General features: G+C 46.1%; 1 protein-coding gene across 2 annotated transcripts in view; it reads right to left on the bottom strand.

Annotated features, from left to right (window-relative positions):
* Window positions 1-473: 473 nt before the first annotated feature.
* reep3b (receptor accessory protein 3b) overlaps window positions 474-15,410 on the bottom strand; it is a 47,846-nt gene continuing 32,909 nt past the window's right edge. The window contains exons 5-9 of one of the 2 annotated variants that reach the window (XM_063221906.1): window positions 14,595-14,708; window positions 11,318-11,438; window positions 10,628-10,678; window positions 2,266-2,408; window positions 474-1,674 (exon numbers count right to left, since the gene is read on the bottom strand). In XM_063221906.1, the coding sequence (XP_063077976.1) occupies window positions 1,603-1,674; window positions 2,266-2,408; window positions 10,628-10,678; window positions 11,318-11,438; window positions 14,595-14,708 (501 nt within the window). In that variant the 3' untranslated portion in view covers window positions 474-1,602. The remainder of the gene's footprint in view (window positions 1,675-2,265; window positions 2,409-10,627; window positions 10,679-11,317; window positions 11,439-14,594; window positions 14,709-15,410) is intronic. The other variant, XM_063221907.1, reaches the window with a different exon arrangement.

Raw genomic sequence — 15,410 nt, forward strand, 5'->3', positions numbered from 1 at the left:
TTCGCTGTCGAGGAGCACTGAGGGGCTGCTTTCTAGGCAAAGGAGAGGACAGTCAGCAGAACGTCAAGTGCTCAATTTCAAAGCCAAGAAAGAGTGCGTTCTGTACTGTGGGGGTCTTAATTTAAACCACACCACCACGAGCACGGAATCCCACTTCTCATAAAACTCGGGGATAAGGAATCCAAATAACTTTAGAATCAATGACGACGGATGTTTTTTTGTATGTCTTTCAAAGTTTATTTAAAAGAACACCAATATGCACTTCCTGTAATGTACAATACATACAAAGGCTGCAAAACGCATCACCCAATCACAAGTGTCTCACACCTGCGGGTGCTGAGCACCTGGTTTAAAAAAAGAAAAAGAAAAGAGTGACTTTGGTATAGAGAAGGACAGAGGGAGAGAGGGAGAGAGCAAGAGAATAGAGGGAAGCAGAATGATAACAGGCCTCAATGAGATGACGGAAGCAACCATGACTTCTCAACAATGTGCAAAAAAAGTGTTTATTCTTTTATCTCTTCCCCCTCGGATAGCTTTTTAAAAATATATTTTTTTCTCAAAACGGCATCTGAGGATTTCCTGGACTAGCCAGTTTTGCAATCAGAGGCATCATACATTAGACACACAGGCATACACACACACACCATTAAAAATCCCTTTGCTATTGTGACTTGGACTCATTTTGGTATTTTGGCTCACTTACAGGAGCAGTTGTTTAAGGGACACTTTTGGTCAGCTGGTAAAAAATGATTCTCTTTCAAGTTTGTCAGCGATAGAAGTAGCGAACTTTAAGATTGTCCTTGAAACATTGCCACCTTTGAAAAAGTTTCTTGAGTGATAAAATATGTAGCCTGTGAGGCAGCATTTTGACAGAGACAGCAAATAAACAAGAAACACACACATTAAAACTGACCCACATCCAAAGAGACAAAATGCTAAAAAGAAACAAAAAATACTGCATTACCACAAAAAAAGAAAGAAAAATCGTACCCATTTCAATCCAGCAATAATAGACATGAAGCATGATTGTATCTAAAAACCTACTCTTAAAAGCAAAAGAACACACCAAAAAAGTCTACTAAAAAAAATTAAAATACTAAACATAAAAATCACTGTCCCGAGATCATCCTCCATCTGAACAATATGATACAAAGACTCACCGATGACAATAATAAGTAATAGCAGTAATAAATAGCCACACTTTATAGTATTGCATTGACAGGGGGCGTGTCTGTCTGTCTGTTTGTCGGTGTGGAGAAATGGAGAGGAGAGAGAGAGAGGAACCCGCCACCCAGTGAACTCCTACTGTAGATGTCATTTATAGGACAGGATTACACGAAAAAACACTGACATGGGTAGCTATGAGGACCACACGCACACGCACACGCACACGCACACACACAGTCAGTTATCCCCACATATGCACATGCTGTACATACATATGTACACACGCACATGTGCACAAATATGTACGCTTGCACACCGCACATTCTAAAAACATTTCATACACACAGACACATGTTCTCATACAGCCTTGCATAGAGACACTCCCAACGTCCCTAGAGTGCCCACATCATCAGTAGTCTTGCTCTGGGGCCGCTCCTATTGTGCATAGTTGATGCTGTTAAGTGCAGGTCTCTTCTTGGTTTTGATGCGCAGGGAACCATAGCGAGCCTAAACACATGGACACACATCAGAAGTCACGAAATGTGAGTAGGATTGCTGATACCTAACATTTTAAATATTACTTCATTACTTGATGCTAAGAATGACCATTGTTATTTGTGTGATCATCAACATTCTCTCTCAAAAGTCAGTACGCGAGTGTGTGTGTGTACTGGCATCAGTGTTAATTTTGTCAGCTTTTTAAAATGTAGTCTTAGTCTTAGTCACATTGACGAAAATCAATTTTAATCTTAGTCATATTTTAGTCATTGCCTTCCCAATTTAGTCGTAGTCTTAGTCTAAATGACGAAAATCAAAAAAGGGCTTTGACGAACTATTTTAGTCATAGTCATGGTTGACGAAATTAACACTGACTGGCATATTTTACCGCATTTGACTATAAAGTGTGTGCTGTGTGTGTGTACATACAACGTCATTGCGTATTTTGTGCGTGCGTGCGTGCGTGCCATACGTGCGTGTACTCACATCCTTGCATATTTTGGTGTGTGCGTGCGCGCCCGGCGAATTTTGAGTGCTTGCGTGTGTGTGTGTGTGTGTGTGTGTGTGTGTGTGTGTGTGTGTGTGTGTGTGTGTACTCACGTCCTTGCGTATTTTGGAGCGTGTGACCTTGTGGCTCTGGGATCTCCTCACGCCGCGCTGGGACACGGCCTCGTCCTCCGAGAACACCGGCTCCGACTCATCATCATCCGTACGCTCATCCTGATCCCGCTCGTAGTAGTCTCCTAGGAGACAAGACACACACACACAACACCGGCGCACCGCAACAGAAACACACACGTCAACATCAGGACAATAACCTTTGAAGTTAATCTTTACCATTTCTGCTTTGAAGAAATGAGTACACGTGACATATCCTTTCAAAAGGTGAAGAAGAGATTATCCACTTCATAATCCACGTTTACAAGGGCAGCACGATTACTACTTGGGTAGCAGTTGTTTGTGCGAAATCATTCAGGAGGGCTACGGGAAACCTAACCGGAACTAGCAGACAGGAAAAGCTGTGGGAACACGTCAAATGGGCAGGGTTTCTGGGCATGGTCATAAAGTGGATACTACGCTAATAGAAATCCCCATTACCATAACCTTCCCACCAACAACAAGGGAACAAGGTACAGCCGTACTGAACCAGATTCTGGTGATGCCATTATTAATCATTTCATTAGTTGCTAAAACAGTCAACAACTTGCCGTTTGAGTGTGATTTTCATCTGATTGAGTCTAAATGAGGGGATTTAGTCATCACTGCAATGGCCTTTTCAGCAAGGTTGATCTGATGGACCTGGTGTTTAGCAAGAATCTGGTTCAGTTGTAATTTCTAACATCTATGCTAGTAAATAAATGCTCACTCACTACCAAGATTCACCCAGGCATTAGTAAAACGAGCAGCACTACAATCAAAACGGCATCACAATATAAGCTTAGAAAATGGCCAATGCGGTATAACAAGACCACCACTTCACCATCCTCATCACTGCCTCTGAATGTGCGTGGAGCATCCAGCCAGGCAAGCAAAGACGAAGAACCACCACTCAATATTGTATTTTGCCGCAGCAATTAGTCAGGCAACTCTACTGTTGCACCAACTAGGGAACTAGTACATCCCTCCCGACTATGAGAGCAACTGAATTATTTAGCTTCAGTGCGATTCCACCAGGTTGAAAGGCCACAGGTTGTTTTGAAACAATAGCAAATCAGGAGTAGTCACTAATGGACTGGAGTGGATCGTACACGCTATTTACTACATCAATAAAAAAAAATGCTTCATGAAAACATCAGAAATGTAGAGTGCCTTGCTTTTAGAAACCATTCTACATAAAACAGCTCACAATACTAAGCAGGCATTAGATGCCCACTACATGTATGCTACGTGCAATAGATGTATACCAGCTGTAGGTTTGCTTTCAAAGTTAACATTTCACTTCTTCAGAACACTTTGGAGAGGTTTGAATTTGTACATGCTAAATTTCAAAGGCACACCCTGGCGTCACACTACCAGTGGTGAAGTTATTGAGATCACTCGATTAGTGATGCAGTGATATTCCAGAAATGTGGATCTAGAGGTAGAGCATCGGTTTACAAAGGCACAAACAAATAAGTTCAATCCTATGGGCCAGCACTATACTACCCTCCTCAGCAAACCTGTAACTTCTTTTCTGCACTTTATTGGAAATTGCTTTTGACATGAGGTGTAATGTAAGTCATGTACTATGGATAAAACGGAATACACAGGACTCAAGTTCATTTGTACTGAATGTGTGCATGTGCGTGTGCGTGCGTGTGCCATGGGTACACATTGGTTAGTTAATGTACAGCAAGTTACAAGAGGACACCAGTGTTTACCCCTGAGGAACAGTCCTCATATCTGATTACACGTGTGGGGCTCTTCCTTGCAGTAAACACACTGGTGTCTTGTCCTGCTGTAACCGTAGCCCTGCCTGAGGATTCCTGACCTTTTCTGAGGAGGAGGAGGAGGGGAGAGAGAGAGGAGGGGAGAGGGAGAGGAGGGGGAAAGGGGAGAGGGGAGAGGGGTTCAGGTTCAGCGAGGGCATCCAGCGAATGGCACACGTGCCACAGTGGGCTTCTCACTGCTGCCTCATAGCAACTGAGACTCACTCTCCCTCCCTCACGCTGACTTGGCAGATGCCTCAGTAGGAGGGAAGGCCACAGCTGCCCTCACACCTCACTAGGCAGCCGGGCCTCACCAACTGCACTGGACTGCCCCTGTCACACAAACACACACACTTCTAGTGTGTGACATACCACCACACACACCTATTTACTCTGGTCTGGTGGGGATCCAACCTGGCAAACTCAGCTTTTCTTCTCTCGAAAAGTGCCACTTACTCCTGCCTCTGAAAAACACACAACCATGTCCTCAAAAACCCCTTGCAGCTCCATAACAGACAATGCTACATGCGCACGCTCACACGCACACACCTGTCACCCTAGTAACAACTCCAGACGAAGAGCACAGTTCCCTGCTCCATCCACTGGGGGGAGATGTGGCTGCATGAATGAGGGCGTGTTTTTGCTGGAGCCGTTTCCTTTGTCCTCCTCTCTCCTCTCTCTTGCTTCCAACAGCAGCCCTAGCTTATCAAGCACAGAGCCAGACTAACATCAACAGCAACTGCCCCATCAGGATGTAAAGGACGGGAAGCTCCCGACACCACCGTCCTCCTCTCTTCTCTCCTTCTCTTTTCCTGTGTTGGACAATATTCACAGCTCTGGCTCCAGCTAACCCATTCCAGCTCATGGCCAGACTGGAGCCGACAGCAGCTCCCCATTAGGATTGTACTATGGACGGATGGAGACCCACAACATTGTTGTCCACCTCTCCTGTGCCACTCTTCTAGCTCCAGCCCATGGCCAGACTACAACAGGCACTCCCCATCAGTAAGGATGGGGGACTCGCTACAGCAGTTGTCCTCCTCTCATCTCATTTCATTTCATTTCCTCTCCCTTTTGTTCGAACAACAGCCCCAGTTTCATGACCAGACTAACAACAACCTCAACATCAATCTGTAAGAATGGGAAGCTCCTCCTCTCCTCTCCTCTCCTCTCCTCTGCTCTCCTCTCCTCCGAGCAATAGCTTCAGTTTCATGCCTAGACTAACAACAACATAATATCAGTATGAAAGGATGGGGAGCTAAACAACACCCCTCTCTTGTCTTGTCTCCCTTCTTCTGTTTCAAGCAGCTGCCTCTGCTCCAGCCACAGTCCTTGTGGCAGCAGACTAACAGCCAGTCCCCATCAGCATTGGAAGGATGAGAGGCTCACAGTCACAACATTGTGATGAATACAACCCGCCGCTCTAGTTCATTCCCATTTACGGCCGAGTACAGAGTACTCCTGGAGAGGGGGGTCTGTCGGAAGTGCACAGCGGGAAAGAGCGTGCAGACTAGAGACCGACCGATATGGGTTTTTCTATGGCCGATGCCGATGCCGATATTTAGAGGTCAGAGTCAGCCGATGGCCGATGTGACCAGCCGATTTTTTGGGCCGATTTTTGGGGCCGATATGCCATCATATTATCCTTAATTGGCATGCTAAAAATAACCGGTATATAAACAATATTCTTTTTCATTTATTTATCCATAACATATGTATTTTATTAATTAAAAGTAACATATGTTCTATTTACACCCTTAATATTCATATAGATAGGCCTAGTAGAAATATTATGTAGGCCAGGGCTGTCCAAACTTTTTTAGTGAAGAAAATACAGGAAAATAAACAAGGGGCCGGGCCGCACATTAGCTGTGAGATGACCGGTAACAAATACACAAGGGAGGCAAAAGCTGTCTGATGGCCCATGATTTATTTCCAATATTTTCAAGAGGCAATGTAAGAAAAGGTAACACAAATTGCATAAATATTATTGTGTCAGTGTAATACACTTGTATGAATTATCCACATGTACATGGTTAATAATTAAGCTTATTATTAATTGTTATTTATTATTATCTTGTTATTTTATTGTTGCCTACAATCAATCAGTGCATGTTTATAAGCTGTTTAATTTGTATTTAATTCTTATTATAGCCAGCACTACTTCCCCTGCACTTCATGGGTCAATGTGAAACTCGTGCTGATCCAATCAGATCAAGTGCCTCTATCTCACATGCACGCAGGCAACGATGTAAACAAAGGCAGCTCTCCTCTCTGTGCCTACCTCAGTTTAAATGAGCAAGTTCTGTCGTAACCTAGCATGTTTAGCTAACTTGCTATAGCCACAGCAGAGGCAATTTTACAGGATGGATTCACAAAGCTATCAAAAAATAATGGCACTTATGCGCAACATGCTTACAGTATAGCATGATACTATTCCAACTGTGGGTTAAAGTCACAAATAAAAGTGCTAAGCAATCGCTAACGTTAACCGCTATTCAGTTTGGAGTGTAGCTATATAAGCAGCTGTAGGAAGGCTATGGTAAAAGGCACTCGTGGTCACACACCACTAGCAACTTTGATTTCAACTCCATTGCCGTTGAAAACAAATAGACATGGGGTGAAAGTCAATCACATGTCAGATTTGCATCCTTTTTTGATAAAATTTCGCTTAGATTTTAACTTCCTATTGTATTTTTAGAGGTAAACTTCACACTGGTTACCACAGTACTAGGGCTCCCAGTAGCTGCCCGCTGATGTGCCTGAGAGAGGTGTGCCTGATAGAGAGGTGTGACGTTCACGGAGCCGGTTCTTTTGAACGGCTCCCTGAAGTGAACTATGGGGGCAGGATCACAGCTGGGGGAGCCACTCGACTGTTATTTCGTTCGTTTTTCATTAATTTTAAGCACGTGACCTCGACCTTAAAATCGGCGCAACCAAATGAGAAAATCGGCCGATGCCGATTCATTAAAAAATAGCAAAAATCGGCCGATTAAATCGGCCGGCCGATCGATCGGTCGGTCTCTAGTACACACACACACACACACACGATTACATACTCAAGATTTATCACGCAAGCTCACACGCACACACACATTCATCTCAAACACACACAAATTGCAGCTCTGATATTGAGCGCGAGTGGTACTGATTAGATTACGCCACAGGATTTTTAGCACCTCGAAGTGCGGCTGGTCAATCGGTGCGTTCAATAGCTGTCCGCCAACAAGAGACCCATTCAGCATGCGAAGGTGGGCACGCCACGCATGGATGCTTGTGTGTGTGTGTGTGTGTGTGTGTGTGTGTGTGTGTGTGTGTGTGTGTGTGTGTGTGTGTTTAAAATGCATGCATTTGAGTGTACATACGCATGATTTTCTCAAGTGTACACACCTGTGTTTATGTGAATGACATGAATACATCTATGCGGATGTTGTCTATGCGGGCATATGTATATGTGTAATGTGTGCGTGTGTGAGTGTATGTGAGTGTGTATGTATGCACATGCAAGAGCCCCAGAACAGAACCTCCAGCTTTAAATACTGTCGGCAGTAAAAAGCTGACAGAACACGCCTTATGGGGCAGCATGGAAAGAGGGAACTAGAGGGAAAGTCAGGGCATGAAGAGAAACAGTGTGTGTGTGTGAGAGTGTGAGAGAATGAGAGAATGAGAGAGTGAGAGAGCGAGACAGAGAGAGCGAGACAGAGAGAGCGAGAGAGAAAGAGAAAGAGAGCGAGAGAGAGCGAGAGAGAGAGAGCGAGAGAGAGCGCGAGAGAGAGAGCGCGAGAGAGAGAGCGCGCGAGAGAGAGAGAAACGGTGCAAATAAAAGTAGTGCCTGCCTCTCTGCTCCGGGCTGAAGGGAGATAGGAGCCATAAAACACAGTCATGCAAAGCACTGCCTCAAATGACCCACGCAGAGGAGAAGCAGGGAGAGGGAGAAGAGAAGGGGAGAACAGGGGAGGGGAGGGGAGGGGGAGAAGAAAGAGATTGAGGCAGAGAGGAAAAAAGAGGGAGAAGGGGAGAGAGGCACCGGAGAGGGAAAGACTGAGAGCCAGTAAATGAGATGGAGAAAGAAAACGAAAGAAAGAAAGACAAAGAGAGAAAGAGATGTGTTTAGAGAGGAGAGAGGGATAGGTGTATAAGAGGCAGCGGCGGTACACAAGAGAGGGGAAACGGGACAGGCATTTCAAACGAGCATACGCCACACCTGACTTCACAACAACATGACCGTTTTTAATTATGCCCCCTCGCACTGTCATTTCTCCGCTCTTTAGCCAAATGAACTCTTCCTCCCTACACCACCCCACCTCCTCTCCGACACACACACGCACACACACACGAGCGACATTAACATTTCACAAGCTCAGCAGACGACCTTCGTGGTGCGGCGTGTTTGGTGATGGCTGACATTTGCGAGCGTGGCCTCTTTATGGCGGCTGCGGCGCCGCGCTGATGGTAATGGTACGGCATAGCATCGCCACGACGACGACGATGGAGAGAAGAGGCTGCTGCAGACGGCGGAGAGAGGAGGAGAGGAGGAGAGAAGAGGAGAAGGGTGGAGGAGGAGGAGAGAAGAGAACAGAGGGGAGAGGAGAAAAGAGGAGGAGGAGGAGAGGAGGAGGAGTAGAGAATGACCCGGAATGCCGGCGGAATTTCAAACGGCGTGCCGCATTAGCATAGAGAGGCGCGAGAGTCTCATTAGGTATGCAGCTCAGGACGCAGCGCACACACGGCAGACTAAGAGATGGTGCTTTATTTTCTGCCAGCCTATATACCAGCCCCTCCACCACACCACACTACAGCACAACTCCATCTTCATCTTCATCTTCTCTACCTCCACCCACCCACTCCATCACTTGCTCTCTTACCCTCCCTCTGATTCTTTCCCTCACTCTCTCCATCTCTCTCGTTGCCGATGCCTCGGTTCTCTTGATGGCTTTTTCAGAGAGGAGAGAATGAGTCTGAGTGAGTGAGCGAGAGACCGTGCTCAGATCTATTGCAGCCAGGAGACAAATAAGACAGCAGCAGCAGGAGGTGGAGGAGGAGGATGAAGAGGAGAAGGAGGAGGAGGAGGAGGAGGAGAAGAAGAGCCATTGTTGATCACTGGGTGTGACTTTCCTGGAGGTGTGTATACGTGCGTGTGCTTGAAGGAGAGCGAGAGAGAGAGAGAGAGAGAGAGAGAAGGAAGAGCGAGTAGGTGTGTGTGCGCGCGCATCTTTATGAATGTCGCAGCTCAAGGGCTCTGGTGAGTGATGCTTAGTACAAAGGTGGGAAGAACACTTTGTGATCATCATCATCAGCGAGAGAGAGAAAGAGAGAGAGAGAGAGAGAGAGAGAGAGCGAGCGCGAGAGAGAGAGAGCGAGAGAGAGAAAGAGAGAGAGAGAGAGAGAGAGAGAGAGCGAGCGCGAGAGAGAAAGAGTGTGTATGGCATTGTGTGCACGTGTGTCTTAGTTCTCAGTTCATCAGAGCCCTTGAGCTGGTACAAAGCAGTCTCATTCTGCAGAGAGAAAGTGCAGGTGGGGAAAGAACACTTTGTGATTACCACCAAGGCAAGGTCTTTTGCTTTCAACATCATCATCATCACCATCTTCTTCTGTGTTCTCACTTTTCTCCCACTGATCCGGGACACATCAGACATTTCTTTCTTTCATCACTAGGACAACCGTACTACTGCGGTAGGCTGTGTGGATAGTGTATAGGTAATACTAATGGTTCAAACACACACATGTAAACACCGTTTGTCAACTCTCGAAAAGCACACACATGCTATCACACATCTGTCTATACATACAGACACACTGAACGAGCAATGGGTATGTTAGCATAAAGAACACGCTTGCATATTGTAGTATTGATTTCTTCTATTGGTGAAACAAACAAAAAAAACCCAAATGCAAGCGATTGTAAACATGATCTCTACACTACACACGTTCCTCTCAATCTACAACAGTCACGTCTGAGTGTTAATGAGGTTCGCAGACGTGATGTCTTGACGATGAAGATAATGAATCTGCCTTAATGACATGAGCTGATATCACATTAGGTCAAAACACATGAGGGAACGTTCAAACTAGAGCACGATTGGTCTCTCATCCCTACTGACGATCATCAATGGCCCCCAGTGCTGGGGTCACGAGTGGTTAAATACATTACCCTGAAGGGCATCTAAGCTAAGAGAAAAAATGTTTAACACCAGTGCTTTACGCATTCACTATTACATCTATGCTAAGAATAAATAGCATCGTCTTGCCACCTGAGCATGGTCAGCTCTATGAAGTTCTAATTGAGGCGTAACGCTGACCACATCTACTGAGGCCTAGAAATGCACTGACATGACAATACACAACACCAGAAGACACAAGGAATCGTGACAAATGGAATTACAAGTGGAGAGGTCAGTATGTAAGTACCCAAGAGAGAATCACACCCATTCATACGGACAGAAACGAGCTACAACTAAACCACCCATCTCTACACGCACAAGACACAGCTTTCTACATTTTACACACACACACTTCTAATGCACACACAAGGAGAGGCGGAAAGACAGACAGACCTGGGGTGCTTTGGCTGCGAGTAAGGGGCCCTTTGACAGAGGATCGAGCACCTGGAAAGTGGGGTGAGCCAGTTTACAGGATCAGAGAGGAAAATACAGGATTTACCATGTGTTTGAATGGGAGGAGAAAGTAGTGTGTGTGTGTGTGTGTGTGTGTGTGTGTGTGTGTGTGTGTGTGTGTGTGTGTGTGGTGCGTGTGTGTACAATTCTGTGCTTAGTACACATATAGAAACAGAATGGGTTGGTATCAGAGAAGTGCGGGTACCTTTGAGTGCATGTAAGCGTGCATCTGTTTATGCATGGGTATGTGTCTGTCTGTTTAGATACGAGTTCATGTCTGAGTATATTCACACACAAATGTGTACATCTGTTTGTATGTAGGAGTGAAATGCTGTGCGGTCTGCATAAATATACATATTTTTGTAGAAAAGCCCCACTCTTGAGTGTGATTCTTGCATTTTATTTTAGTGGGGTAGCATGACAGACAGACGTTTCGGCCTAAGCCTTTTTCTGCGTCTAGCTGCTTTTCTACAAAATATGTGCTTGCACCCGAAGGCCTTGTCAGAAACAATTTGGAGTTGAGCGCACTTTCTGAAAAAAGGCTGCATAAATGTATAGAAATAAATGGTGTGTGTGTGTGTGTGTGTGCGCGCATGATTCTGTCTGTGTCCATAGTGTGCAAAGGTTTACCTGCTCCATCGGCTTGGGAGGGCAGTCCACGGCGGTTGGCTGCGTCCGTCTGGTCTCCCTGCAGCTGAGACAGGTCGTGCATGCTGAAGCTCCGTAGCTTCTCAGTGATCGCACCCTGACCCTGTAACACACACACACACACACACACACAGATTAGTGTCTGTCTACACACACACACACACACCTTAGTCAGCACCACATTCACACCTGGTGTCACACAAACTCATCATCATCAACCTCAGTGTTCCCGCCGTGTCAGTCAGTCTCTCACAAGGTTTGTGTGTCCATGTGTGAGAGAGTCTCACCGTGCATTCATGTGCTCTGGGAATTATGGTAAATACCAAACGCCGACATGGGAAGGGCACATGAATGCCCTCCTTGTGGTCATTACCACTGAACAGCTCATTGAAAAATGTTATGTACGATTTCCCAAGACTGGATAATATCTACTTCGGAGAGCACACGAATGCATGATCTCTCGTGCTCTCTCTCTCTCACACACACACACACACACAGTACACGCAGCTCACTAGGGTGGGTGTCACACTCTCCTTCTCTCACACATCGGCTGGTCAGACCATTCGTCACCAGACTCTAGGCATGCAGCAGAGGTGGCGTCATGCTTGTGTTGATAGAAGGACGACAGATAAAGAATGTGTGCCAGTGTGTGTACACTATACGCATGCATGTCTGTGCACTATTGGTGTTAATTTCCAGAGCATGCAACAGAAGCAAGAAAGGTTACCTTAGACGTTAGAGAGAAGCAGCAGAGCAGGGCAGTGCTCCTAATAAACGGTTACGACAAGGGCAGAGAAGGAGGGATAGAGAGGGAGAGAGATGGACAACCAGAGGGAGAGTAAACAAAGACTGAAGAAGAATCAGACAGGATAGTGGTAGAAAAGAAAAGAACACAGCGACAACAGGGGGGGGTTGCAAAGTGACAATGAAAAGAATAAAGAATGAAAACGGCGTAAAGAAAGAAAATGTATGACATACAGAAGAAAGAAGGAGAGGAAAAGACAGCATGAAGGAAAAAAAGAGAGAGGGGGATTATTAGACCAACAACAGTGTTAGGATACAGCACAAAAACAGCGAAGATGACACAGCCGCGACAGGAAAGAGACAAGACGGAAGAGAGATGAGAAGGGGGGGGGGGCAAAGTGAAAGGAATAATGTAAAGTGAAAGGAATAATGCAGACGCAGCCTTTTTGAAGGCCCATCAACGGTTGCTCTAATGGAGATCGGGTATTCAAGGCCCTTTTTTATATTCCTCTAAAACGAGCTATCTGGCGGCACATGAGAGAAAGGCGCAGACGGAACGACAGATGCAGAAAATGAGAGGAGACAGAGAAAGAGAGAGAGGAAAAGAAAGAGAAGGAGAGAAAGAAAGAGAAGGAGAGAGGAAGAAAGAAGCAAGGGGAAGTAGAGGACAAGAGAGAGAGTAGAGCAAACAAGAAAGAAATGGGGGAACAGAAAAGAGGGCTCTCCACCTAAAAGCCCCCAAAAAGTTTGGACTGACCCTCACAGACAAAACATTAGGCTGCCTGAGTGTGTGTGTGTGTGTGTATACAAGAAGGGGAGAGAGAGAGAGAGCGAGAGCGAGAGCGAGAGAGAGAGAGAGAGAGAGAGAGAGAGACAGAGAGAGAGACAGAGAGAGAGACAGAGAGAGAGACAGAGAGAGAGACAGAGAGAGAGACAGAGAGACAATGTTTTTGGCAGGTCGGTTGGTAATTGAAAAGCAGAGATGTTGTCGCCACTGCTGCTGCTGATTAATATACCACGTTGATTGCGCTCGCTCAACGCGAGTCTACGCCCGACTGTGTGTGTGTGTGTGTGTGTGTGTGTGTGTGTGTGTGTGTGTGTGTGTGTGTGTGTTGGACCAACACTATAGTTTTTTCAACAACCTCAAAATGGTGTTACAATAACCTTGTTGATGGTACATCAACTCTCAAATGGAGTAATTTGCCATACACCCCTCTAGACTTTCCTCCATCCATGCGAATAGTGCTGTTGTGTTTAAGATCGACAAACTATGTTGGATAGTAGTTTGCATTTCATGTGAATAAGAAAAGGCTACAAATCATTCCAGCTTAACAACATGCATTGCGGTAGCAAAGACTAGTAACACCAATGACTAACGCCGGTAATACATGGACGCTTGCAAAATGATAGAGGCGGGGCCGGGGCGTTCCACGCGAGGCGGGCAAGCGGGTTGAGAGTGGGGGGGAAAACTCGTCCTTGTAAATCCACTGTAACAACGCAGCATCCAAACCCCAGGGATGCCGCAACAACAACTGTAGAAAAACTCCCTGGAGCTGCTCTGAGAGGTGCGAGCCAGGAGGAGTTAGTGGCAAAGCTGAGTTGGCATTTGGAGAGGGGGCGAGGGCACACCCAGCGTCTTAGTGGTGCCAGAGCCAGAGACCAACTGGCACAGCTTGCCAGTCATGCCCCTCTCCACACAGGCGCACGCACACACAGACATGCAGACGCATGCGCACACGCACGCACACGCCACGCCAACACACACGCCAACACACACGCCAACACACACACGCACACGCGCGCACACGAGCACGCACCCACACAAAAAAATGCACACACACAAAACACACGCACGCACCCACACCCGCACAAATACACACACCTCTCAAGAGTGCCCTTACCCCACAACAGAGCCAACCGGTCGTGCCCTTTAAGAGAGCAGACACAGGCACACACACCCTCCTTAAAACTTAACTTTCTGTCTTTCACAGAACAACACAATCCCATAGTCATGGAACCCCTGTGGGTACAAGTTTGGCAGAGAGGCGCCCCCAAGACAGCACTAGAGTGCAGACACGCATGAAAAACCTTCACCAGACACGACCCTCAAAAACTGCACTAGCTGGGTTCCAGGGGGAGAAAAGTCTGGCTCTTACCAGATAGAACCACATTGGGTGAAGCTTATTGAGAGACTGACATTCAATTGTGCATTGCGTGAAACGCGCCACAAGGATTAAGTGCGTATATGACAGAGAGACTGTTTCCACGTCTGTTGGTATTAAGACTTTCATTCGATGCAGTGGAAAGATTGCATGAAATGCACATTCCCATAAACGGAACCCCCCCCATCCACACACACACACCTTTTCACACTCTCAATCACGCATACAATTTATTGTCGCACAAGTGTACAGATATAGACACTTTCACTCATGCTCTGTTCCTCTCAACACAAAGACATGCTCTCTGTGTCTCTCACACACACACGCACGCACGCACAGATATCTGCACTTGCCTTGACAGCTGCGGAGACAGCTGCGGTTGCGGCTATACTTAGGCCCTGCTTGCCGAAGTTCACCATGGTCTCGTAGCTACGCTCTTTGGCCTGCACAATGTAGTCGTCAATCTCCTGCATGGACACAGCAGTTGGTGGGGGCACATACGGAAGCACAAACACACAGGGAGGGAAAGAGACTAAGGTTAGAGAAAATGTCTGACAAACGAGCAACGTGTGCTTTTTGCGCTCCATTCGCATGGTCAATAAAACAATAATACACATTATATTATTACTATTACATACAGCTCTCTCACCGCCTCTCTCTACACACACCCGTACTATATTATACATGATAATTCATCTTAAATGACTTGCATTAATCACATTCACATTACTAATTTAATACTTGCAGTTACTGTGGTAATGGCAGAAGCAGAGAGGAGCATAGTGCTATTTTTATTTTTTATTTTTTTTGCGATGTATATGTGCCTTAATGTCACACATCAGGACAGACATGCCTGTGGTGACCACCAACACAACAGTGTCAATTTGCCCGTAAAGCTCATCAAACAGCAGGATGGAACGACCTGTGCCGACTATCATACAGGGCTGAGGATAGTGCTTTCGACACCAGCATAGAAAAAAACAGCCTCTAATGGTGCAAAACTCCCATTTTCAAAACAACGCCGCTGAGCCTTCTGCTGGAGTCAAAGCATTAGCTTTTGACAGTAATGATGGTCTGTTTGCACCAGTAAAGGCTGCACATTTAATTGGTGTTGCTGCTGCTGCAGCCTTCCCCTTTGCTATGCTTTTCAGAGAGTCGCCGTCCTCTAG

The sequence above is a fragment of the Engraulis encrasicolus genome, chromosome 17, assembly GCF_034702125.1.
Source record: "Engraulis encrasicolus isolate BLACKSEA-1 chromosome 17, IST_EnEncr_1.0, whole genome shotgun sequence".
NCBI lineage: Eukaryota > Metazoa > Chordata > Actinopteri > Clupeiformes > Engraulidae > Engraulis > Engraulis encrasicolus.